The sequence below is a fragment of the Helianthus annuus genome, chromosome 10, assembly GCF_002127325.2.
Source record: "Helianthus annuus cultivar XRQ/B chromosome 10, HanXRQr2.0-SUNRISE, whole genome shotgun sequence".
Classification (NCBI taxonomy): Eukaryota; Viridiplantae; Streptophyta; class Magnoliopsida; order Asterales; family Asteraceae; genus Helianthus; species Helianthus annuus.
In genome coordinates, this window is record NC_035442.2 from 19,275,446 (window position 1) to 19,303,071 (window position 27,626).

General features: G+C 35.6%; 1 protein-coding gene and 1 long non-coding RNA gene across 9 annotated transcripts; one reads left to right on the top strand and one right to left on the bottom strand.

Moving 5' to 3' along the window:
* The first annotated feature begins 4,766 nt into the window (after nucleotides 1-4,766).
* On the top strand, nucleotides 4,767-12,952 carry LOC110884120 (probable transmembrane GTPase FZO-like, chloroplastic). Its single transcript, XM_022131796.2, has 10 exons — nucleotides 4,767-5,383; nucleotides 5,904-6,445; nucleotides 7,420-7,488; nucleotides 8,300-8,497; nucleotides 8,616-8,747; nucleotides 9,616-9,702; nucleotides 9,869-10,291; nucleotides 10,689-11,087; nucleotides 11,382-11,497; nucleotides 12,441-12,952. Exons 1-10 carry the CDS (start codon nucleotides 4,891-4,893, stop codon nucleotides 12,724-12,726), a joined length of 2,745 nt encoding a protein of 914 aa, XP_021987488.1. The 5' UTR covers nucleotides 4,767-4,890; the 3' UTR covers nucleotides 12,727-12,952.
* Nucleotides 12,953-15,842: 2,890 nt separating this feature from the next.
* On the bottom strand, nucleotides 15,843-23,133 carry LOC110880873. Of its 8 annotated transcripts, none has more exons than XR_002559486.2 (10): nucleotides 22,856-23,132; nucleotides 22,422-22,583; nucleotides 22,254-22,331; nucleotides 21,928-21,977; nucleotides 21,410-21,813; nucleotides 21,089-21,276; nucleotides 20,638-20,757; nucleotides 19,819-19,894; nucleotides 17,543-17,701; nucleotides 15,843-17,450 (listed from the first exon to the last, which is right to left on the bottom strand). It is a non-coding gene; the product is annotated as an uncharacterized LOC110880873 (long non-coding RNA). The 8 variants fall into 8 exon arrangements; XR_002559485.2 differs by having other exon boundaries at nucleotides 22,229-22,331; XR_004869476.1 differs by having other exon boundaries at nucleotides 19,811-19,894; nucleotides 21,410-21,977; nucleotides 22,229-22,331; nucleotides 22,856-23,133.
* Between the last annotated feature and the right edge of the window lie 4,493 nt (nucleotides 23,134-27,626).

A 27,626-nucleotide genomic window follows, 5' to 3' on the forward strand; every position in this document is an offset into this window, starting at 1 on the left:
ATCGATCGACCTGAAAGGCAAGGACACTTCAGTGTTCTCAAATACTACAACGAAAACTTCAAAAGGTCAAACCATCATACACGAACACATCCTACTCAAAGGAAGAAACAATCCACTCGAACAGTCCAGCCGATCGAACCTACCGGCCGATCGAACAGACTGTCCGAACGGACTTTCCAACCGAACGAACAACCCGTTCGATCGAACCAGCTGTTCGATCGACCAGGCTGTTCGACCCACTTACACTTGTTTCCATTTTACGTGTATTCATTGTTATGCTATCAAACTGTTCAGGCTAACCCTACTCTCAAGCGCTCCCTTCAATCCATCAATCAACCGCTGTGAGTATACTCGATCCCTTTTTGCTTTTAGCACTTTTGGGTGTTACATACGTTACTTATATCAAAACACAAACGATCACACTACTCAAGTTATTTAAACGCTGACCAATATGCATGTATTACGTGACTAAATAAATGCTTGTTGATTGTGTTTACACGTGGAATGCTGTCTACCTGCCTTAACGACGTAGTACTATAGTTTGGACTCAGCACCCGTTCACACGGGGGTTGTTAAGGACAATTACTTGCATGGATTACGGTAGTAATCATGTATTGCGAACTGTCTCGGACAGTCAACCCGCAGTCATTGGTATCGATAGATCCATGTCGATAATTAACATGCTTCGTTTTCCTTTGTGTACGTGCTGGTTACGCGTAAACTATTCGAACTCTATTATGCTAATATCAAACTTGTATGCTCACCTTTACATTATATGTATTGACTCTATTTTAATGTATGTGACAGGTGTTTAAGATGTTTGCTTGCTAGGAAAGCGAGGCTAGAATAAAGCTCTAGAGGCCCCCAACAAATAGTTGTCTGTCAGGATCAAGTGTCTAGAGCATAGTTGTCTGTAGATCTTGTCCGACCGAGTCTTTAGGAGCATTTGAACAATATTTATTTGTTTTATTTAAATCTAAGTTGTCGGAACAGAATACTTGGCTAGTTGTTATTTGTAATAATATATTGTATTATTTGGGATACGGTATGGGACGTATCATTTAACTGAATAGTATTAATAGTTGTTGTGGAAACTTCTGGACAATCTGTTTCGCTCAGTGCCATGCCCCGATGATTCCGCCATCGGTTGGGGTGTGACATAATGACATGTGGGATTTGTGGAGAAAGAGGTCACAACAAGAGAAAATGCATAGTTAAAGGTGAACTCAATATATTCAGTTGGTTTATTGATTATATGATTGTTTCCTAAATTTGTTTAATGTTAACAGATTCTCAAAATGCGGCAGAAATCAGAAGGAAAAAAGCAACTAAAAGGGGAAGGCCAAGTAAAAGGGGAAGACCAAGTAAAAGGGGAAGACCAACGGAGAAGGCTGCAGTTAGTTAATATGTTATGAATGGTTAATATTTTGTTGGTTGTGTAATGACTATGTAAACTTATGACTATGTAAACTTATGACTGTTGTGCTGAATCTTTTGAATGGTTAAACTGATTAAACTCATTCTGCAGTTAACTTATGTCTGCACATGTATGGTCACAAGGGTAGAATGGTCACTTGTTTTGGTCTGCAGTGCTGAATCTTATGTCTGCAGTTAACTTAAACTCATTCTGCAGTTAAGTTAAACTCATTCTGCAGTTAACTTATGTCTGCACACTTGTTTTGGTCTGCATATATGGTCACAGGGGTATAATGGTCATTCTGCATACTCTGCACAATTGTTTTGGTCTGCATATATGGTCACAGGGGTATAATGGTCATTCTGCATACTCTGCACAATTGTTTTGGTCTGCATATATGGTCACAAGGGTATATGGTCATTCTGCATATTCTGCACACTTGTTTTGGTTTGCACATGTGGTTTCAAATGGTCAAATGGTCTGCACACTTGTTTTAGTCTGCATATATAGTAGTTATTTCAAACTGTGCTGTATTGTTTTGGTCTGCACATGTGGTTTCAAATGTTCAAATGGTCTATACACTTGTTTTGGTAGTTGTTTACTTGTTTCAAAGTCAAAGTCTCTTGTGGTCTGCAAATGGTCTAATGGTCTGCACATATGGTACAAATAAAGACATCAAAGCCCAACTTCACTACATTCATTCATGTGTTCAAAGAACGTACAATCAAAAACAAGTTAAATTCGATACACTACGTAAAACAACATGGCAATGATAACAAACAAACTAAACACAAACTGCTGCTTCAACATGAATTCTTTCGCACAAATTTGTCGTTTCAACATATTGTTCTCTTGAGATAGCAAGTTGTTCCGCAATTGCAAATTATATTCATTCCCGGTCATAGCATCACTTCTTGTAACTGCACTTGAGCTGCAAGTTGAATGAACTTCGAATAATTTGTCGAAATCTTTTTTCCACATAAAGAACTTGCAGTCGTCTCGCTACAAACCAACATCATGTCGTCAGTTCAAAAACAAGTTAAATTCAATACATGGATACACAGGACTTACCGGCCATTGTGAGCAACTGTAAAATTTAGCACTACATCGAACACTTCTCCTTCCTGCTATGCGAATAACAGCTCTGATCTCGTGATGACAATACAACTTCCCATCCATGTCCACCTTGAATATTTTAGGGATTCGGTTGGTATTACATGAAGAGTTGGAAGAAGTAGACATGTCGATCAGCCAATAAGTTGAAGGTTTGCTCTGATCTCGTGATGAGCAAATTAGGGAGCAAATTAGGGTTTGGATTTGGGTCGATTCATGCGTATGAGCAATTTAGGGTTTCCCTTCTTTGTGCAAGGTTAAAATCGAAGAAGAAGATGGGTTTTATACCATGAATGTGCCACATCTGCAATTATAGTCAACGTAGGATGCCATGTAGGATGGAAGACTAACTCAGTTAGTCATTTTAACTGAGTGGTGAAATGACAAACAAAATTAAAAGTTTGGGGTGTCACAGATCAAAGTGTTAGTTGCGGGTGTTATCGGCCAACTCTTCAAAGTTAGAGGTGTTAAAATCCAATTGGCCTATCTAAAATTAATAAATAACTTCAATTTTGTAATTTTTTTTTGGATAAGTCAATTTTGCAATTTAGACCCTTTGTTTTTATACTTTTAACCTAAAGTTTTTCATCTTTTGCAATTTAATCCCAACTCTTTTTTATTTTCAATTTTGGTCCACCATACTTTTCATCTTTCCCAAGTTTTTCATTTCGTTCTAAATTTTGTGAGTTAACGCACCGCAACGTGCGTGTGGGGTTCAACATTTTTCGTATATTTTTTTGCTGTTTGACTGGCCCGTCGCGTCACATCTATTTTTCTGCGTTTGACAAGTTTATCCAACACGCGGGTCCTAGATGGACTTAGTTATTTTTTTCTATGTTTTACGTTTCGGTTTAATTTCTCAGCAACGAGCGTGCGTGATTCAAAGATTTTACGTCTGTTTTTCACTCGGCGTTATTTTTTCCCGTTTATTAATTTTGTTTTTACGATCTTTTCTGGTGTTGGTGGTCGCTGACAATGGTATAGTATTGCTACTACTTAACAAAGTTTTATGACAACCGCTGCAACGCAGGGGCTTAATACTAGTATAAGATAAAAGAACTGATATAACTATTGACAAAGTATATAAGAAAAAGTTATGTTTAAGGTTAAACAACCATATAAAACAAGCTCCATGACTACCATATATAACAAATCACTTTGGTTTAACTTATTGTATATAAGATAAAAGAACTGGTATAACTATTGACAAAGTATATAAGAAAAAGTTATGTTTAAGGTTAAACAACCATATAAAACAAGCTCCATGACTACCACATATAACAAATCACATTGGTTTAACTTATTGTATATAAGATAAAAGAACTGGTATAACTACTGACAAAGTCATATGACAAGTATGACATTTTTTTTTCGCTTTCTTAGATATTCCATATGACATCATACAATCCGTATGATGTGATATACAAAACAACTTTTTTAAAATACTCATTTTCCATATGAGATTCTATTAGAACTAAAAACATTTTTTTTTTAAAAATACTCGTATGAGATTATAAAAAAAATTGAATGAAACATGTAGGAGGCGGGAATGAACACGATAAATGAAAATAAAACCCCACAAAGCAAACACCAAAACACAACCTACACCAAATCACCCAACATCAAAAGAGCATCACCGATCTAACGCCTAGGGATGAGCTCGGTACCGAAAGGTACCGAACCGGTACCGGAACTGAAAATCCCCAAAACTAGGTACAAGTACCGGTACCGAATATTCCCTGTACGGTAAGGTTCGGTACTGATATTTGAGGGTAAAAACCGGTACCGAACTGATACCGTATCGGACTGGTACTGAAAATGTAAAAAGTCGGTACCGAATCGATACCGAAATTTACCGGTTTGGTAAATTCGGTACCGGTACCGGGTACCATTTCCTCATCCCTACTGACTTCTGCCTTTTGAATCTAAAAACAACTTTTTTAAAATACTTGTTTTCTTTTTAGATTATTTTGGATCTAAAAACAACTTTTTAAAAATATTCATGTGAGATAATAAAAAAAAATAGAATGAAGCATGTGGAAGGCGGGAATTAAATGGGTTGACATTTTCCACCCAACAAAAATAAAATAAAATAATAATAATAATAATAATAATAATAATAATAATAATAATAATAATAATAATAATAATAATAATAATAATAATAATAATAATAATAATAATAATAATTCAAGAAAGATAAGACTAATATGAAATCTCATACCATCATCACCTCCACAGAAATCTCAAGATAACACACACCCACAAACACACACCCACAAACACACACACACATAATCTTGAATCTTTCTCTATGCAAAATCTTTTTGAACCCACCCCTTAATCCACCATAACCCTCAATGGTCTCCTTACTCCACCACTCAATCACCCACCCCACCCCACCCCTCTTCACCCACCCCCACCACCACCACCACCGTCCACCACCACCACTCTTCAAACTCCACCACCACCACCACCGCCCCACCGGTTCAATCATAACCTGCATAGAAAAGAACGGTTCTTTCACCTCAAACACCAATAAAAACACTCAAAGAACCTTATTCCCAGGTGGGTACAAGAGGCCAGAGATCAAGATCCCCAATGTTGTCCTGCAACTGAACCCTGAACAAGTTCTTGATGGTGGGAAGATGGTTCTTGATGTTGTTGATCAGGCTGTTTCTGGGGTTGTTGGTGTGGTTGTGTTGAATTGTGGTGATGGGAATGGGAGGGTGCTTTATGATGCTGCTTGTTTGTTGAAATCTGTTGTTAGAGACAGGGCTTATTTGTTGGTTTCTGAAAGGGTTGATGTTGCCACTGCTGTTAATGCTAGTGGTGTTGTTGTTTCTGATCAAGGTTTGATTTTTTTTTTTTTTTTTGAATCTTTGATTTTGCCCTAATTTTGAATTTTTGCACATTTTTTTGTGGATTGAGGTATTATGTTGTGCATTATTGTTGACCCAGATATAAATTAGGTTGCTTTATAGGTTAAACTTAAGTGACATAGATATTGAATAAGGATCGAATAATTGTATCATACTATGGTTACATTTTTCTTGAGATAAATATAAATGTTCGAACAACGTAACACGATCGATCATTGATGCATATGTCGCATTCTCGTCGTGTTGTGTTTTACATGAGTTAACACATTAGGTTTCTTTTAGTTAAAAAAACTAATCGGTACGTTGGAAATAATTACGAAAACTATAGTATTGCAAAAACAGTGATTTTTGAAAATAACACGTTTAGATTGTTTTATGTCAAAAATCACACTTTGGGAAAAATTATGACCCGTTTAACCCGTTTCCATATATGCTATAGCTGAATTTTTTTTAAATAACATGCTTATATATATTCTATACTTTGAAAACAGGTTTACCTGCCATTGTTGCAAGAAATACAATCATGGATTCAAAATCCGACTCTGTATTTCTTCCACTAATCGGAAGAAAAGTGCAAACGTCAGACGTTGCGATGAACGGCTCTAGTTTCGAAGGTGCTGATTTTCTAATCTACGAGAACAAAAACGAACAACTCACAGAGGAACCGTTAATTTCCGCAATCAATCAAATTAAAATTCCAGTATTTGTGTCTGTTGATTCAATTAACGAAGATAAATTATTCAATGAGATGTCATACGCACTACAATCTGGAGCAAGTGGTTTAGTTGTTTCGTTGGAAGGGTTGAAGTTGTTGGGCAATGATGGGTTGAACAAGATATATAGCATGCATGCATCTGATAAGAAAACGGAAGCTTTTGATAGCGGGTTGGAGTTTGACCGGTCAAACGGGTTTCCAACTGAAAAGGGGTTTGCGGGTTTTGTCAATTTGGTGGATCGAGAAAGGGAGTTGATACAAACCGAGAGGTCGTTACTGCTTGAAACAATTGATGTTATTCAGAGAGCTTCGCCTCTGGTGATCTTTCAATCTTGTTAACTTTTTTTCATTTTAGATAATTTATACAGAGTTAAATGCCATTTTCATCCCTGAGGTTTGGCCAGTTTTGCGACTTTCGTCCAAAGGTTTGTTTTTTCACATCTGGATCCAAAAGGTTCGAAATCTTGCCATTTTCATCCGGCTCGTTAACTCCATCCATTTTTCTCCGTTATGTCAGGGGTATTTTCGTCTTTTTTGTCAACTTAAAGGGCAATACTTGTACATAAAGTGAAAAAGACCGAATTGCCCTTTAAGTTAACAAAAAAGACGAAAATAGCCCTCAGTTAACGGAGAGAAAATGGATGGAGTTCACGAGCTAGATGAAAATAGAAAGATTTCAAACCTTTTGGATCCAGATGCGAAAAAACAAACCTAGCCAAACCTCAGGGACGAAAATGGCATTTTACTCATTTATAAATGATACCCGTTTAAATTGTAGACAAATAACAAACCAAAATGACCCCATAAATGGATTGAAATTGCCACCTCTAATACTCATCATCATACTCAGTAAATCTCACCAATAGCAAAGCTAAGGTTGGGACTAGGGTCTGAGGAGGGTAAGATGTAGACAGCCTTACCTTTACCCCGTAGGAATAGAAAGGCTGCTTCCAGTGAGACCCCCGGCTCGATCGTAGTTTTGCATCAAACCTTGGACATAAGGCACATAACACTTAGCAATCGGGACAAAGGCCGATTAGTGCATGTAACCCCTTGTCTTTCGGCTATCAACGCCACCACATGATGCATGATTAACCGTCCGCCGCTTTTAACATTATTTTCACGAAATTAGTAAAATAACATTAAATTAGTGCAATTTAACTTTTTCCCCCCGAGGGCCCACACATATATACATTATATGCGCCACCTCTAATACTCATATGGTTAAATTTTCGGTTTCAATTTTTATTCAGTTACGCTAATTAGTTATTTGGATGATTTTTTTATTTCAGATGGAGGAAATTTCACTTCTCAATGATGCAGTTTCACACCTGAGTGAACCGTTCTTATTGGTTATAGTGGTAATTGTGCGCTGAACTTCAACGAATTCTGGTTCTGCGGGTGTAAATTGGTATTAGCTCTTGATTTCAAATGATTTTTCTTTTATATTTGTTACAAAACAACATTCAACTCACATTAGGATTAGCAATTTGTTTAGGTTTGGTGTTTTGACTTTTTTCTGTTGACTTTTTTAATTACAAATAGTTAATTGATTGTATATGATTACAACTAGTTGAATTGAACTAGTCATCTTTTTTAATAAAGCAATTTAGGTCATAACTGCTTAGTATAGTTTTCGCGGGTTTTACACTGTTGTTCGGTTTCCTTTCTAGCTAAATTTATAGATTTATTTAATTTGACTTGTATTCTATAAACTATAACACGACTTGACCCGTTTTCACATAAATGGGTTAAAAATCGCCACTTCTACGTTCTACCGGGTAGTAAAAGAAAACTCACTAAATAAGTAGCGGTGGTCACCTGAAATAAACGCGTAAAAGTTGAACCAGGTGAAAAGTTGCTATAAAAAATGTTCATAAATTATTATTTTTTTTTTTGAACAGCAAAACAAACTTTAAAAAAAAATCCTTTTTTTTTTTGAAAATGTTCATAAAATAAATATAAAATTGTCTATACTAAACTGAATGAATATCCTATTCTGGTTTTTTAACTCTAATAATCCTTTTGTAAACAGTCATTCGACATTTTAGTGTCGGAAGAGTGTGACGTAAGTTTTCACTAAATATATTCTTGATATGGGAATTTAAATTGGGATTTTCTGTTTTAGTTTTTCCAATTAATCATGATTTTCTAATGACCTTAAGCTTGCAGGGTGAATTTAATTCTGGAAAATCCACTTTCATAAACGCTCTTCTTGGGAGAAAATACCTTAAAGATGGAGTTATTCCTACAACAAACGAGATAACTTTCTTACGGTATTCCGAGCTTGATTCTGATGAGCAACAACGTTGTGAAAGGCATCCAGATGGCCAGTATATATGTTATATATCTGCACCAATACTTGAGCACGTGAGTAGTTGATATTTATATTTTTTTATAGTCCATTTTTCATTGTATAATACGTAATAAAAGCTACTAGTAAGTTCTGCAATTATTTATTTATTTATTTATTTTTTTGGTAAAACAGATGATCATTGTTGATACACCAGGAACCAATGTGATTCTTCAACGACAACAACGTTTGACTGAAGAGTTTGTGCCCCGTGCAGATTTGCTCCTTTTTGTTATTTCTGCAGATCGCCCGTTGACCGAAAGTGAGGTATAAAAATGGGTAGATTAGGCGGGTTGGGTAATGGGTTCAGGTCAGAACGGGTATTTCTTTTCCTAGCAGTACAAATTTGGTCGGGTCGTGTCGGGACAGCCTGTAAACACTTGTTTTATTTCCGTTCTTAGAGTTTTTTTTTTTTTTTTTTTTTATATATTTGTTGATTATTATTAAAAATTCTACATTATTGTAATGTAATGATGAACTATTTTCACAATTAAAACGATTTTGGAGGTTTTATGCATTTTGAATACACATCGGGTGACTTTCAAACCTATTTGACCCATTAGGGGTGCAAACGAGCCGAGCTGACCAGGCCCGAGCTCAGCTCGATTCGAGCTTTGTTTTTAAAGCTCGAGCTCGGCTCGTTTCATATTTATTAATTAGTTTATATTAATTATTATTATCATTTTTCTATATATTATTTAGTTATATTTCATAATATTATAAAAATTATTTATTATTATTATTTAATATATTAATTAAAAATTATATAAATAGTGGGCTCGTTTAGGCTCGCGGGCCGACTCGAGCTCGATGAGCGAAGCTCAGGCTTAGGCTCGTTTCCTAAACGAGCTTGTTTTTAGGCTCGGCTCGTTTCGAGCTTTTTTTCGAGCCTAGCCGAGCAGCTCGCGAGTAGCTCGGCTCATTTGCACCCCTACTAGGCGATCTGTTCCACCAATTTCCATTTTAGCCATTTTTTTAAAATCTTACGCATTTGATTCGTTAGAGAACCCAAAATGACCTGTTGAGTGCTGACCCATAAATGGGTCGAAATACCACCTTTATACGTCATGGTCCTAGCCATGCTTGAGCTTGTGATGCATTTCTTTATTCTAATGCTGATTGTTGATCTTTTCAGGTTGCCTTTTTGCGTTACACACAACAATGGAAGAAAAAAGTCGTGTTTGTACTGAATAAATCGGATATATACCAAACTCCTACCGAGGTTTGTACATACTTCCCTTCAATCTCGTTTTAGGGGCTGTTTGGATGTGTTGCTTGAGTGATTATTCATTTATATATGACATCTGTTTCTAATGTTGTATTTAATTATTTATATTATCGTTGCAATAATATGTTTTTCTAATTATAAATGCAATGAATAAATGCAGCTTGAGGAAGCAATTGGATTTATCAAAGAGAACACACAGAAGCTCTTACAGAACGAAGTAATATTATTTCCGGTATCTGCCCGATCTGCCCTCAAAAGAAAACTGAACGTATCCAATGACGAATTGGCGGGGAACACCGATTCTTTTTGGGAAACAACGAGCTTTTACGACCTTGAGAAGTATTTGTACAGCTTTTTAGATAGGTCCACAAGTACCGGAACCGAAAGAATGAAACTTAAACTCGAAACACCGATCGCAATTGCCGAACAATTGCTTTCTGCTTCTCAAAATCTCGTGGAACAAGATTTCCAACGGGCCAAAAAGGATTTGATTTCGATAAAAGAGCTAATAAGTAGTGTTAAAGATTATAAATCGAAGATGGAAACTGAAAGCATATCTTGGAAGAAACGAACTATGTCCCTGGTATGATCTATAACAATTTTTTTTTTTTAATGTGAAAATTTTTCAGGACCAAACCGGACGTTGAACAGGTCTCCTTACTGTATCACTGGTCGGACCGGTCGAAACGGATGTAAGAACCGGGTGATGCCGTAAATATTATAAAAATAAATATGTTAAAAGTGAAAATTTATAATCAAAACCTAGTTCAACCCCTAAAAAACCCGGTTCGACCACCCGGTTTTCCTGTCTGACTGCCGGTTCCCGGTCCAACTGGCCGGTTCGACTCAAAGCGGGTTTGATAGGGTGAACCGGACCGGTCAGACCCTGGTTTTCGGTCCGACCGGTCAGAACGGCCTGTCCGATCCGGTTTTCAAAACATTAATTATAACAAAATTTGTTTTGATGTTTTGAAATGCAGGTAGAAAAAACACAATCGCAGATTGTGGATCTTATTGTTTCAACTCTGCGGTTATCGAATCTTGATATTGTGGTGTCGTATGTCTTTAGAGGGAATAAATCCCCGATGCCTGCGGTTGCAAGTGTTCGAAACGATGTCCTTGGTCCAGCATTATTAGAATCACAAAGATTACTCAAGGAATATGTGGCGTGGCTTCAATCAAATAATGCGCGTGAAGTAAAACTTTACGAGGAAACTTTCGAGAAAAAATGGGCTTCGATTGTGGACCCTAGCAACCGGTTTATGTCATCTGAAACACGTAAGTTGGTTGAGAAAGAAAATGAATTCAGTATCAAAGTAGTAGAGGACTTCAGTGCCGCTGCTGCTTCCAAGCTATTTGACCAAGAAATTCGTGAAGTGGTGAGCTTTCTTTTACTCTATACACGTGTTTTATCTTTATGACCCATATAGACACAAAGCCATCTTTTAATGACATAAAAATGGAATCATATTCACATAAAACTGCCTGTTGTAGTCACCAGACTCACCACGCATGCATCTTATGTTTTCCGTAACGCTTCAAATGTTTGGAAACTACTTAAAATTTAGGCCGATACGTGTATAGCTAATTTGATCGTATCACATGTTATTATACTCATATCTTGTAATACTTTGCAAGTTAATTAGTGCTTATTAGCTATCTTTGTGTTACAGTTCTTGGGGACCTTTGGTGGAATAGGAACCGCCAGTTTATTAGCTTCACTTCTGACATCGGTGCTACCAACAACTTTAGAAGATCTTCTTGCACTTGGGCTTTGCTCTGCTGGCGGGTAATCCATCTTACTATCAAGGGCCATGACGGGCTGGGCCGGTTGGGTAATGGGTCAAAACGGGTCATTTTTTATACGGGTGGAGTTGGGTTGCCCCTTGAACAAAATTTCTCCGTGATTTTAGATCTTTTACAGTTGGTTCGTGTCAACATAATTTTGAAAATGATATCATTTTAATAATATTTTAGTTTTTGTAAAATGACTTAAAAAGGTTTCATGCATTAAAAACACAGTAAGCTTTTCTTTTTAGCATATGTTGACCCATGATAAATACCATTAATTTAGTTTGACCCGTTCAAAAGTAAATAGGTCAAAATCACCAATTCTACTATATTCCATATTTTCATATTTTGAAGATTTTTGTTCAAAAGTCTGATATATTCTTTATGAGTAAAGTACACGGATGGTCCCTGTGGTTTACCAAAATTGTGGATTTGGTTCCTAGCTTTCTAAAAGTAAACGGATGCTCCCTGTGGTTTGCACTTTATAACACATTTAGTCCCCAATCAACAAATTTAAAGGTTTTAGCATGTCCAAGTTAGGGACTAAATGCGTTACAAAGTGCAAACCACAGGGACCGTCTGTGTACTTTTGGAAAAGTGTAGGGACCAAATCCAAAATTTTGGTAAACCACAGGGGACCATCCGTGTACTTATCTCATTCTATATATATTTTGTGTGTCAAATATGATTCGAAAATTGTCATTTCTACAAAACTATGTTTTTTTTTTAAAATAAAATGCTGTAAAAGGTTTTATGCATTATAAATAAAGTTACTTTTTTTTATTTATCCATTTTACATGTTTGAAAGAAAACGAAACCAACCGGAACTGCTACCTCTGTATTAATGTTACGGAAACCACATATTGAAAAATATTGTATTTCCGAACAAAATGTTCTAGGTAATAGGTATCTAATGAAATCTTTCTTTCTTTATGTGACAGATACATAGCGATTGCAAATTTTCCGGCTCGTAGACAAAAAGTGGTTGATAAAGTAAAAAGGACTGCTGATAATTTAGCGCGTAAACTTGAAGAAGCAATGCAAAAAGATCTATTAGAGACGACCGAAAGTCTAGAAAATTATGTTCGGTTTGTGGGCAAGCCTTATCAGGAAGTGGCCCAAAGCAGATTAGATGAACTTGTGATGATTAAAGATGAACTGACAAAAATGGAGGAAAGAATAAAAGCATTACAGATTGATGTTCAGAATCTCCATGTGTCATCTTAATAGGTTGAAAGTATAGTACCTATATGAAGAACATTTATGTGTTCTTGAATGGTGAAGTGCGTGTCGAAAATGTATTTGTAGATCAACATCTTGTATGTTGTATAATCACCTATTGTGTAATTTTGGTATAGGTAATAATTTTGATTGATTTTTACAAGTAAAATTGGAAGTGTGTATAAGTATATTTTAAGATGTTACGCGTATGATTAAAGCGCGTGTTCTTGTAGCAGGGTCTAAATCCAGCTTCCATTGTTCGTGCCTAGAAACGAACGCATGTTCTGTGTAAGCCTGATTCAAACCGGGGTATTGGTGGGGTTTTATAAGTTTTTGGGTAACGAGTTCTTACGGTTAAAAAAAACAAATTATTTAAAAAGTACAACTACAAAGGTATAAATATTTTTTTTTGTGAATTTTTTTGAGAATTTGTTTTTGGATTTTGGACCTAGTACTTGGTCCCAGTTCATCATTTCATGCCCGGAAGGTGGAACCGCACCCATCTTGCTCGCTGCACCACACCGGGTTGGTTGAATGGTTTTAGTAGCTATGTTTAAATACCTGGTTTAACATCATGTTTAGATTGCACGGTGTGCAGAGGCATAAAGAAGGAGGCATGAAGCGTCACGTGGTAACCATGTTAGCAAGGAGGCGTAGTAAAAAAAAACACGGGGTGTTAAGGGGCTTGAAAATGGCCGTTAAAAAAAAAAACTAACCAATCAAAATGACACCTAACTCCACCCACCAATCACCGGCTGCCACCTCACCACCTTAACCCCTTCCATGCCGGTGAAAAAACCCTGCCCACACCACTACGCCGGGCACCGGGGCGGTGTGCCGGCGTGGTTGAAGTCTCCATGCCACTTCCCCGCCTCCCACAACGTCTAGTTTTACAATACCTGATCCCAATAATTCCAGTTCAACGTGTGGAATTAGATGCTAAGAACGCCATGACCCATGAAAGTTTTCATTGTACATCACAAAAAAGCAGAATTGCCAAACCATAATAAAAAGTAGAAAAAATCGAATCGAAATAATCGAACCAATTAAGAAACCACCACTAAAACCCGACCTTATTTTTTAGGAATAATGGATTTTAATAATCTCAACTATTGCCCATTGGCCAGCAACGGTCCCAACTTTAAAAATTCCCACTGGCGGTCCCATCTTTTCATATATTGGTCTTCAATGGACCCTGACTAGCAGAACTCTAACGCCGTTAGTCTCCGGTCGCCGAAAAAACGTTTTTGGTCGTAAAAAGGTTCATAAAGGTCCGATCTATGGATACAAAAAGGTTTGGGACGAAAAGTTTGAGTTTTCCGGCTAAAAAGTTGAGTTTTCCGGCGAAAAAGAAGTTTTCCGGCCAAAAGGAGTTTTTTCCGACGACCTTAATAATTGGGGTTTTTTACTAGAAAAGGTTCCTAAAGGTGCGTAATAAGGTTACAAAGAGGTTTGAGACAAAAATGTTGAGTTTTCTGGCCAAAATGGAGTTTTCCGGCCAAAAACGTTTTTCCGGCGACCGGAGATTAACGACATTAGGGTTCTGTTAGTCAGGGTACATTGAAGGCCAATATGTGAAAAGGTGAGACCGCAATGGGAATTTTTGAAGTTGAGACCGTTGCCAACCAACAGAAAATAATTGGGATTATTAAAATCCATTATTCCTAGTTTTTATTTTTATAAACAACATTGTATATTGTATGGGTTAAATACCAAATGGGGTTAATCCAATTATCTAATCACTTATAAACAACATTGTATATTGTATGGGTTAAATAACATTGTATATTGTATGGTTTAATGTTGCTCGATATTCAAAACCCACAAATATAAGTGTAGCTAACAAGTTGTTATTTTATATCGGATTTAAACAACTCCAATTTTCACTAATTGGCCAATAACATTCCCAAACGTCCGATTTGTACACCAGCACTCACAACTTTCAACTTATTGGCCGATAATACCCCCTAACCGAACCCTAACCCAGTTACCTGATGTCAGCTGCCACGTCATCACAAAATACCATGCCAGCTGCCACATTACTTTCCACGTCATAAAAAATGCCACATCAGCCGCCAGTCATCAAAAATGCCACATCATATGCCACATCAACAGAAACTAACTAGGTTAGAGTTTAGTTAGTTAGGGAGTGCTATCGACCAATAAGTTGAAAGTTGGGAGTGCTGATGTACAAATCGAAAGTTAGGAGTGCTAATAGCCAACTGATAAAAGTTGTAGTTATTTAAATCCAATATCCATTTTATATATGTATAATAATTCCTATCATAGCTGATTAAAACAATAATAGGCTATTTAGTTATTTCACAACCAACTAGTACAACCTAACTTCACTATATTCTTGATTGCATTTAACTATTAGAGCAATGAGATACAATTATATAATTATATTATATATTATATAACTAGTCTAAGTTCCCGTGTGTTACACGGGTGGCTAATAAGAAAAATAACTACTTTAACATGTTGACGTAAATGTTTTAATTATATATACGTTGAAATATTAACGGAAATGAGAGAGAGAGTACACTAAATAATTAAAATGCATGAATACAACCAAAAATTACAACTCATTGAAGATCTCTTTATAAACAACATTATTTGTTTTATTCGTAGGTTCGCCGTCGTTGTCAAGTATTAGTAGCTTGACTCAATCTCGTGTTTTAACCTTTGATAAAGCTACATACAACTGACCATGTGTGAAAACGGGTTGTCTCAAGTACAAACCAACTCTTGATATCATCACTCACATCAGTTTATTTCAAAGAAAGCAACCCATGTAAAGATCAAAGAACCCCACAAATTAAAAAGAAAATGAAACGAAAAAGGCATTATGTGACTATAATTTATGAACAACACCAAAACAAATTTCAGAAATACCAGTAGTTGACTTCATATTCTTAACTTTGAATAAATTAAATATTAATAGTTGTTTACGAAGTAATATTAAGAAAGAAACAATATTCCGTACAATCAGTTACATATTTATTAGATATAGATATGTAGAATCCATGATTTCAAAATTCGTATCGACCGAAATAAATAAAACATGGACCATCATAAGCGTTTATCAAAATCAATTTCACTTTTATATTATACACGGGTGGACCAACAATAAAATATATTATTTAACACCGTTTACATAAACCTTTTAGTTGAATAAACGTTGAACTGCTAACATGAATATATAGTTACACCGAATTGAAAGAAAGAAATAAATAAGACAAAAATTACAACTCGTTAAACACTTCCTCATGTTTATAGATATAATAAACACATAAGAATTGCAGGAAGTCCAAAACCCACCTTCCATCTGGCATGATCTTGAATATAAACAGTACCTGTGAAAGCGATTAGAACTGCAGTCGCACAAGCAGCATAATACCAACCAAAAAAGCTTTCTAAGGCTCTTCCATTGTTCACATTGGTTTTATTGTCAATTTGATATGCACCAGATGCTAAAGAGCATGGTTTAACACCACCTGGCCCCATGGAGTTGAATATGAAGGCTAAAATAAAGAAAGCAAACTGAGAATGTGTGGATTGTTTGTAGGTTTGGGTGAACTGATTGCATGGAGGTGGTTTTAGTTGTGGGACCATTGTGGTTAGCCTTGAAGGAACCAAACTCGTCTTCTGTCTTAAAATATCTCTTCCCGCCAGCCCTCATTTTCTGTATAAAACTTTGTAATTTCAATGCCAATGCCAATGATAAGTTAAAATACACTATAGTTAAGTAAAACGACTCTTTAAGAGTCCAAAAAACACAGGGCTTTGATAAAATAACGAAAGGTCGATACGTTGAGCACCTACCCTTTGATACAACTCTAAAAAACCTGTCACCCTTGCAAATAACGAAAGATCTAAAATTAAAGTACCTGCCCTTCAATACTATTCCAAAAATCCTTCACCCGAACATTAAGAGAGCAAAATATCAAAACTTTAATCACATACCCTGCGACACAACTCTAAAATCCGTGACCCGGAAATTATAACAATGAAAGATCGAAACTTTAATCACCTACCCTTCTATACAACTCTAAACCCATCACCTGGACATTAAAATTATGAAAGATCGAAAATTTAATCACATACCCTTTGATACAACTCCAAAAACCCATCACCCGAAAGATTAAAAAAGCCGAAATAAAAAATTCTGTTTTTATAAGGATGGTTTTCCAATAATCGTAAACCAAACCATTTGCTACGCTTGGAAAAATAAAACCCAAATTTAAAAGTCAAAACCATTAACAATTACTCGATTCTAAGTTTAACAATTAAAAATTATTAAATTATAACTCTAACAATCAATAAAACATCAAATTTAGACAATGCTATACGAACTACGAAATTTCATATGAACAAATAAGTCAAGTGTTTCATAACAAAGTTAAGTGTTTTAGACGAAAAATAATGTGTTTCGAGTGAATTTTAACGTTGCAGAAGATCAAATGATGTTACAAATTGAGTTTGTGTTGTTAGTCAATTTTAGTGGTTGACATTTGGTGTTATATTATAAATAAAGGTTTTCTACTCTTCATGACATGATCTAAAAGTTAAACCAACTAACAATCTTTATAGTTGTAATCATATTCAATCTCAAATCTATGTAACAGATTTACTTATCTGCATCTTTTCTAGAAACCATCACATAAAAAACGCCACAGACGACCTTGTTTCTTCTGCTCCCGCCTTCTCCTGGATCATCATAAATCCTAGCATTCCATAAATTTAACCATAAATCCTTGCATTACGTTCAATTAAAAAAATCAAATAATATTATTTGAATATAAATTGAAGTGGTTACATTCAAGAAACGGTATAAGATCTAGAAGTGTTGTGTCTTCAAGTTCACATTTCCATGGTTCTATTGCTACACAGTTCTCTGACTTAAGGCAACTATCAAGAGCATTACCACTCACATAAAAAAAAACCTTGAAGGATCTCTGTTAAGCTTTGACAAATCCTACAAAAAGGGTCAACATTTTCTGCTTTATCATATACTCTATCCACCGTATAAGAAACATTTACTCTTTCTAGAAAAAAACATTGTAAACTTATTGAATCTATAATTTGCAAGCTTTGACTTTTGACCATAAAGTCAAAATGTAACTCCATTAAGCTGGGAACAAATATATTATATAATTTGAGCAGTTTTCTTAATATATCTTACCCTAATTGTCCTACAGAAATTTCGAGGATCTCTAGGATTCTCAAAAGGATAAGCTCCCATGAGTATAAGAAAAAAGAGTCACCCCACATGACCATACATTATCGATCTAAAACAAAACAGGCGATCAAACAAAATAGTGGTGTGTTTGCATGTGTGGCAATTTGACCCATTTACTTATAAAATGGTCATTTGGGTTACGCTTTTTCTGTATCAAGATCAAACAGGTAAACAAAAATAACTTAGCTTATGAAATGGATCAAACAGTCGGCTAAAAATAAAATCCTATTACTTTATTCAAATGACTATATTATTACTAAAGTATGTAATTTATGTGATTCTATTTGCACAATAAGTATTTACAAATGGGTCAATCCAACCCGCACATAAAACAACTATTTTGACCCGTTACCCAACTCGCGTGACCCACCATTTTGCCCCTCTAGTCTTTTCCTACAAAACAAACTAACCAAAAGATGCAACAAAGTACCTTTCTGCATAATGTTTCACTGGATAATGTAAAATAAAGTTAAAAGAACATGGAACTATAGCAAAGGAGAATGGCCACCCTGATTGATAGCATAGGTCTTATAAGTCAACACACCACAAAAGTAAAGCATTTACTAAATATCGATTTTCTTGCTTATGTTATTTTAAAATCAGAACATGGAACTGTAGCAAAGGGAAAATAAAAAAAATCAAGTATATAATTGGATATATAGTTCGGGTAAACATGTATATCCGCAATATTTTTTTAAAACTAATCCCATATCCGTCAGGGTTCGGGTATACACGTCCCATATGTTACATGTTTTGAGTATACCCGTTGGGTTCAAGTTTTTTGCCATCCTTAGTTTGAAGCTTTTAGTTTTTCATAAAGTCTTAGTGTTTGTTGATTTATAAGTAAAAGACCCCAAATAATTACATAATCAAAATCATTTTTTTGCAACTTGCAACTATTCCTAACCGGATTAGTAAATTAACAAAAACAAACAATGTCTAAAAAAATAAGGATTTGCTGGTATATCAAAAACAAACATGAAAAAGCTAAACATATCTTATGCTTGTAAGTAGAGTTATGTAGTTTAATCCTATAAGTTCTTGTTTTCAACTCTTTGGTAATGTGAACAACCTTTTGTTCTTCACAAATCATTTGGACAGTAAACAATACACATATATAGGAAAGGTTCAAAATTCCAATAAGGGTGTGGTCATGATCCTTATGACTAACATAACCCTCCACATAGCCGTCATGTCATCCATCTTTAATCCACTATTCAAAACCACTACCCTAAGGGTGTTGTCATGACCCAAAACCACTATCCCCTTTATTTTTTTTATTTATTTTTGTCTTAAAATTATCAAATGGGAGGGTCGTGGTAATCGTGGTTTAATCCATGGGAACCATCGTCAATCAAGGAAGGGGGTGGTGTACCATTTAATTAATGGTCGTAGGTGGAAATAATGCTCCAATCCATGACCCCACACCCCATAGCCTAAGAACATAATAAAAATAACAACAATAAGAACCATCTTGAGACACTTACATATGTCAGTTGAAATAGAAGATACACTTTATGCTATTCGAACAACTATCTACTTAAAACAAATAAAAAATATTTTATAACGAAGAGGACAAATTTTTGAACGAAGTTAAAAGCAGATTTATATCAAATATTATGTAAATGTTATAAGAGGTGACAAACAGAATCAGAATGTCAAACAGAAAACAAAATAATATTAATAGAAAATTATAACTATCATAGGATTAAACTGGAAAAGCAAAGTAAGACCAAACGTTATCTCTACTGAACCGAACCAACAGGGACTGAAAATGAAAACAGTACCAAGACCAAACCAACATAAACCAGTAAGTCTCAAAACAAATTATGAACTGATAAGTACCTACGTACCATGATCTCTAGGCTTCTCAACATTCAAAGCAACACACATGAATCATAGTGGCACCCTCCACCTTTTTATATATATCTACAAAAAGATGATCATGATAGAATAAATTACCAACTATAAAGAACAGAAACACATAACATTTATCAATGTTTTGAAAACTATAACGGAAATCGAACCGGCCACCCTGTTGATGCATTAGTCAAACCATAGTCGAAAACATATGACATTATATATAATTAATTTATAAAAACATATATATTAAAACTATTATAAATACTACTATATTATGACGTAATTATATTTGAAAGATAAAAAGAATCTTTTTTTTTTCATAAATAAAAATAATAATTCCAGAAAATTAGGAGCGAATACTTAGATAACAAATGAAATTAGAGGTCCCATGTTCAATCCTTATAAAGTAGGAAAAAATTACCATTGAACCAGGTAAAGGGTTCAACCACCACTCGTGAAAAAGCTAGCCCGACCAATAAGTGTAGGTTCGATGCATGCCGACCAAACCGGCTAGAGATCTAGTTCAGAGTGCGGTTTGGTTGCAACTTGTTTTTACAACATTGACGGGTTGGTAAAAGAAGAAAAGTTAGTACTACCTTTCAAAAATTTATTAAGATTAGGTGAATCTTCATTCATTTTGATTTTTTTTTTACTTGCATAGCCAATCTTGAGTGCACACTAAAGCTTTAGCCAAGGGGAAGACGACTGAAAATGGAATGACCAACACATCCTTGACCATTTTAGGGGTGCTAATAAAATTCTGTTGTACATAGTCTAGCTTAAAAAACCTTTGCCATGAACAACACTACCTTGGTGTCTAGCTCACATCTCCAACCATGATGACTCTATCAAAATCCCAACAACCATCTCCATCTGCAGGTGTTACAGATGTGTAACCATATCCATGCAGCAACATTTGCATTTGTGGCCTGTATAAATTAATTATGCTCAGTGGCAGATCTTTCCCATTGAATGTGCTAGGATTGAAAGACGCGGGCACTAAAAAAAGCTCAGGCAAGCCCGGGCCAAACATAGTATATATAAAAAATTTCGATCGAAATGCGGAAAATTAGCACTACGGCCGAAAAACTTGCCAGGGCCCTATTAAGATCCGCCCATGATTATGCTAATAGATATTCATGTTTGACGGTTGCCGTCGGGGGCATATATAGTTGTAAGAACAAAGTTTCATTAACTCAGTCCAATATATATATGTGTGTGTGAAATAAATAATTAATTAACTCGAGTGATCGTTTATACCTTCCCTCGCGTTGGCTTTAGAATCTGCACCCACTAACACACGCCGTAGACCGAGCTGACTTAGTGGGCTAAGTTTGACCAGTTAACTCGTGCCTTGAGTCATCTCCAAGCTGTCCCGAATACTTCACTCAAACCGTAGTAACTGTCATCTGTTGATGTACAATGGCTAAGAGTTCCCACCCTGATGCCTATACCCACCACAAATTAATTAGAGAATTTAATAGTAAATAGTTTTGTCAAACAAAACCTTTCTTTTAAAACAGTTTTCAGTTCGAGTAAATCCAAAAAACCTTGAAGGATGAAAAAAAGAGCAAAGATTACCATCAGAAACACAGCCCAGTCACCACAGGTGTAGATCAAATCAGCTGTTAGTAAGTGCATCATCTATTTATTTTTCTTGTCACCATTGGTAGTTTTTTGCATCAATCAATCATCAGTTGTTTTGGACCAACAATGATAAGTCGTTTTAATGCTCATTGCAGTTGTTTGAAGAACATTAGATGCTAGACATTATATTTCAAGTTCCCAAAAATAAATTATGGGGTCACTTGACTTAAATGGTACGATGGTTGAAATTGTAACAACGGAGTGAAGCTACGACGGTTGACATTGTTAACATCCTTTCAATGCGCATATGAATCGATCTCCAAATGGGTAAATATTGTCCTAAATGGTCTTATTTGGTACCTTACCAAATAAGATTAGATGAAAGTTACCTGTAATAACTATAAACATCCACTATATTATAGCAAAAATCAAACGTAAGAACAGATAAAGTTGACAAAAAGAACCTAAAATAAAGCTATGTTTTTATCTAAATAAATGATGCTCAAGAATACCTTCACAGCGCCTTGCGTCCAATCTCTTTAAGATCTTGAAATTTCACAACCTGAAAATTCCCAAACAATAATCTTGTAATTTCACTTTTACCCTCTACGAAAAATGCTAAAATAACTATATTGTTCACTTAAGTATTCATCTTTTACCTTGCTATAATATAATATGGCAAATTATGAAGGTGATTTATAAAATTTAATCACCCGTTCTGTTTCTAGAAGTACACCTTTTTAAACTTATGTACATTAGACAATTCGAGGGATAATTAGCCACATAAACTAAAGAAATATATAAAAGCCATACCAGTCAATATTAATAAGACACTCACCCCCACCATAACCTTATCAACTATCGTCTAACACCAAATCATCTCTCCACTTTCTTCTTGAACCTTGTAGACTCTTAACTGCATTTTAGTATTACACATTAAAAGCAAAATGAGAGATCATTGTTTGATGAATTCTAATTAAAATACAAATAGCAAAGATCATCTTACCACTCGACAGATTTCATCTCTTGATGAATTCTAATTAAAATACAAATACCAATTCCAAGCACAGCCAGGTATGTCGAGGTCATTTTCAAGCAACCCAATTTCCAAAACCACGTCAGAATCAAACCCCATCTTAACCTTCCGTGCACAAGTCAAATCTCCAATCTTCGCATAAAAAAAGCGATTTAGGGTTTATGATGGAATGAATGAACTAGAAATCTAACAAAAGATGATTAACCAGACACAAATAGAAATCCATTAAGGTGTATAAGAACATCAATAAACAGACAAATTACAACAATCAACCGGTTAAAATCTCATATCACAAAGAATTAGCGGATTCGTTAACATCAACAACAACATACAAATCATACAACAAAATTAGGGTTTTCTAATAAAAACTAAAAAATCACATACAGAGGTGGAATACAGCTTACTGATCCTTGTATTTTGGAAGTCTGATGATGAACATAAAACAGAGCACGATTCTTCAGTGATCGATTGAAACATCCGATTAAGAGCAATAATTTGTAAATAGGCGATAGAATTGGAAACGGTTCCATAATTTCCTAAACAAACTTCCAATTATTGAATTAGTATTCAACCTTCCATATGTAATCTAAAGGAAGCGTATTAGAGAATTGAAGCAAATTGAAAGAAAATAGAGAGAAGAGATAGATGGCACCCAAAAAAACAATTCTCTGGCCAAAGAGCATTGCCACATATCAAGGTCAAAAAGTCAACATTATTTTGCTTTAGTATAAGAGATATATAGTATAATTTGCAACATTTTATTGCATTAGAGATTGTACACTCTGCTTTCTTATTGTTGTGTGCATTTGAGGGGTATACCCATGGTTGAATAGGTTGTACTCACTTTGGGTTTTTAAACCCATTTTCTTCTCTCTCTATAACATACGCTTTTCTCTTTCTCTCTACTTTCTCTCTTTCTAGAGATTTCTACCGCATCATAATATGGTTTGTAGAGGAGTTGAAAGTGGAGGAGAGAGAGGGCCGGTGAAGAAGTCCGGTGAGTTTCCTCTGAGGAGTTGGTTGTTATTTTATCTTCTGATTTTTGAAACACACACATATGTGTGTAAGTAGATATGATGAGAGAGAGAGATAGAGAGTGTGCCGGACTAATTGGCATTGTGGCCGGCCACCACGTACGGTGGCGGAGCCACGATAGATTTTGTGGAACCTTGTATTGTGTGTTTGTGTAAGGAATGGTTTGTTTTTTAGCTTTTGTGGGTTTGTTTTGGCTTTAAATCCAATTTACATCTATGAAATCAGTCATCCTGACCAACCACCAGTTCTGGTAATGGAGCGACGACGGAAATGTGGTGGAACCACGGTGGTTGTGTGGCGGCGCCTTGTCAGCGCTGTCGTTTGTCGGATTGTTGGTCTTTATTTGATCAACTGTTTTAGAAGGTTGTTGCATACGAGTGTTCTATCCGATGATGACGATGGTTGCTACTTGGCATGGCAACTCCGGTTGCAACCGTAGCGGCACTGAGTCGTGCTTTGTTGATTATGGTGATGAGGATTTAGAATCCGAGCCTCTTTTTTTTTTTTTTTTACTTTTTTCTTACAAATGTGGTTTGTACATTATGCTTAACCTTTGTTTTGCTTTCTTTTGAAGCCACATGGGCTAGTTTCTTGACTTTTATGGCATTGTTTGGTTGTTTTCTATACAAACAATGGGTTGGTTTCTTGAGTTTTGTGGCATTGTTTGGTTTTAAGCACAACTCCATAGATTTCTTTCTCTCTCTAACTTTATATCTCTTCTCCTTTTCTCTCTAATGTTTGAGGTAAAACCCAAACAAACACACACATATGTGTGTAAGCAGACATGATGACTTGATGAGAGAGAGAGAGAGAGAGAGAGAGATAGAGAGCGTGGCGGACTGATTGGCATGGTAGCCGGCCACAACGTACGGTGGCGGAGCCACGACGGATTTTGTGGAACCTTGAATTGTGTGTTTGTGTAAGGTATGGTTTGTTTTTTTTAGCTTTTGTGGGTTTGTTTTGGCTTTAAATCCGATTCACATCTATAAAATCAGACATCATGACCAACTAGCTGAAAATTTTTCAACTTGCCAGAAAAAAAAGATCCATTATATATTTTAACACCCCGATGCAATAGCTGAAAAATTTTCAAGCCCCCGCCACATCGCGGCAGGGTACCTTTCTAGTTTACTAATATAACTTTAAATATATATATATATATATATATATATTAGTAATTTCTATAACTCATACAAATCTATATCTATACTACATTATAATGCATAAAGGAGGGATATTTTAAGATACCCAAAAAATAAGAATTTTCCCCCTTTATTTATAGATAGACCCCTAAAATGAGGGTAGTTTGATCTTTTAAACAATATTTATTTTTTAGCCCGTAAACTTATTACACTTAAATCACTAAGTTTAACAAAAGTATAGATAATTAGTTACACTTTCCCCCCTCTTATACAAAATTATAATTCTTTTATTTATTCCTATCATATATTTTAAGCTATGATGTTTTAAAACATTCGAAGGTATCATGACGACCTGCTTATTTTTTCGACGTTTCGATGTTGATGGAAGATCCACTGGTGTTGCACTTGCATGGTGAGTTGCTCTTGGTTCACCCTTTACATTTGCCACTATACTTGAGCAGGAGTACAAGAGTGATATATTTGGGGAGCGAGGTGAGCCTTTAACTTCACATTTTTTTTAACAAATTTCAGTTTTTATGTTTTTTGGATTGAACACAATCATTTATATTATGCTTTCAAGGGAATCATTGAAAAAAAAATAAGGTAATCAATTAAATAATTTAAATCAAGATTTTACCAATAATTTTTTTTATAAACAAACTCAATACGATTATAAACTAATGACAGGTAGACGAGCAACAAACTCAATACGATTACCAATAATATAAAATGTAAAATCGGCCGTCAATATAGTTAATATAAAATGTAAATTTCGGAATTTTAAATATATTAGGAAGTTATTAAATTGGAGTTAAAAATTATTAAGTATATATAAATGTTGAATTACAGTTTGTTAATTAATATAATATAGGTTTTAAATTTTTAAATTTGACATTCTTAAAACATAATTATAATATCGGTTACAGTTTATATGTTTTTTTAATATCTATGAATAAATCTATGCTTTTTAATCATTTTTTTCCTTTCAAGTTAATCAACTTTATTTTCTGTCGTGAACGTATGACGTCACAATTATTAAATTACTAAGTTTAACATTATTTGATGATTATTAATAAAATAAAATAATACATATAAATTCCTAAGACACGTTTATAGTGTTTTTATCAATATTATTAGTTTAAAAGTCAATTTAAACAGTAATATAACATAATTAAAAAACAAACAATATAAGATTTTATATCGGTTTACGAAACAACTTTTAATTCAGATGTCAATAAGAATTAAAAGGTAATAAGTTCTACACGAAATCTATGAATACACATGTACACAAACTTAGGATACTGATGAAACGAAAAAAACAAATTATTGTCAGAATGAAAAAAGATACTAACAACTTTCAATATGTTGTTTGTGTATCTTTTATAATCGAAAACTAAATTTTCCTAACCCGGGATGTTCCCGGGTGGTAGCCTAGTATTTTATAAATAAATAATATGTTAAAAGTACACTTCGAGCGACTTTGGAGTCATTTGACCCATTTCCTTTAAAGTTGTTTTTTACATGTTGAGATAAAAACAACCCGAATCAAACCATTCATAAGTAGGTAAAAAAATACAAGTTTATGTAAACCATTCTTTAAGAAAAAGAGACGGGTGGTTGTGTTACTTTATGAGCTTGAAATTACCATTGCTCAATGTTTTTGTGAAACACTTTTTGCTTACATAGGAGGGGTGGGGGTGGTCCACCCATGTTTGAACCTAGCATCATGAATATTGTTACGGGTCAAGCACAAAAAGTGATAACTAAGATGAAGTGTTACAAGTTTGATAAAGAATAAGCCATCTTGAAGACTTGAACGTATAAATATTTAATGTTTGGACATGTTATTAATTTTGGTAAATTCTAGGTTGAACTTTTAGAAAATAGAAGGTAAACTATTTGTTTAGGAAGACTATTGGGTCTGTTTGGTATGGGGTAATGGAATGAACGATGGAATGGAATGGACGAGGTAATGGAATGGACGAGGGAATGCAATGGATCATTACCATTGCATGTCTTGTTTGGTAATCATGTGTGAATGGAATGAATTTTTATTGTGTATTATTCGGTAGGCAAGAAAAATGGAGTAATAAAATTAGCTGTGAGTGGTGGTGGTGGTCAGTGGTAGTGATTGTGGGTGGTTATAGGTGGCGGTGGTGGGTGTTGACGACGGAGATGGATGGCTGTGGGTGTCGGCGGCGACGATGGGTGGTGGTGGTGGCGGCGAGTGGCAGTGCGGCGGTGACGACGAGTGGTGGTGGCGGCAAGGTGGCCATTGGTGGTGGGTGGCAGCAGAGGTGGTGGTTGGTGGCAGCGACAGCGGTTGGCGGTGGTGGTGGTGGCGTCGACGATGGTGGTGGACGGTGGCGGCGAGTGGCGTTGGCGTTTGGTCGCAGCTGTGGGTGTAAACGGTGGCGAGTGGGTGGCGGCGGCGGCTGTCGGGTTGAGGTGGTGGCGGGTTGCGGCGATGGCATCGGTGATGGGTGGTGGTGGTGGTGGTGGTGGGTTGTGGCAAAGGGGGTGGTTGTGGTGTTGTTGATGAATGGTGCAAGAGGGGATGGAATGGAAAAAAAAACATGGGGGGTGGAAGGAATGATTTTGAGGGAATGGAATGCCTTTTGGAATGGGTGATTCCATTCCATTGGCCAACCAAACACCAATTTCTTCATTCCCTCGTAATCATCCATTCCATTCCACCTCTCATTCCTGCATACCAAACACTACCTTAGGCTGTATGGTATGGGGAACGTCCCCCACCCCGTCGAGCTCCGGCGACGCCGGCACACCACGCCGCCCCCCTCCCGTCCCGTCCTCAGCGGCAGCATCTGGACGTTGGTGACGAAGCAAATCTGGTGGGCCCCCTTTGTGTTTGTAATCAAATAGAGTTTTGTTGATGAAATCAAGATAAGTTTTTAATATCTGAATCTTTAGTTGATGGGTTTGTAATCTTCACTCTCAATTTTCACCATTACATATTGTATGATTTCACTATTGATTT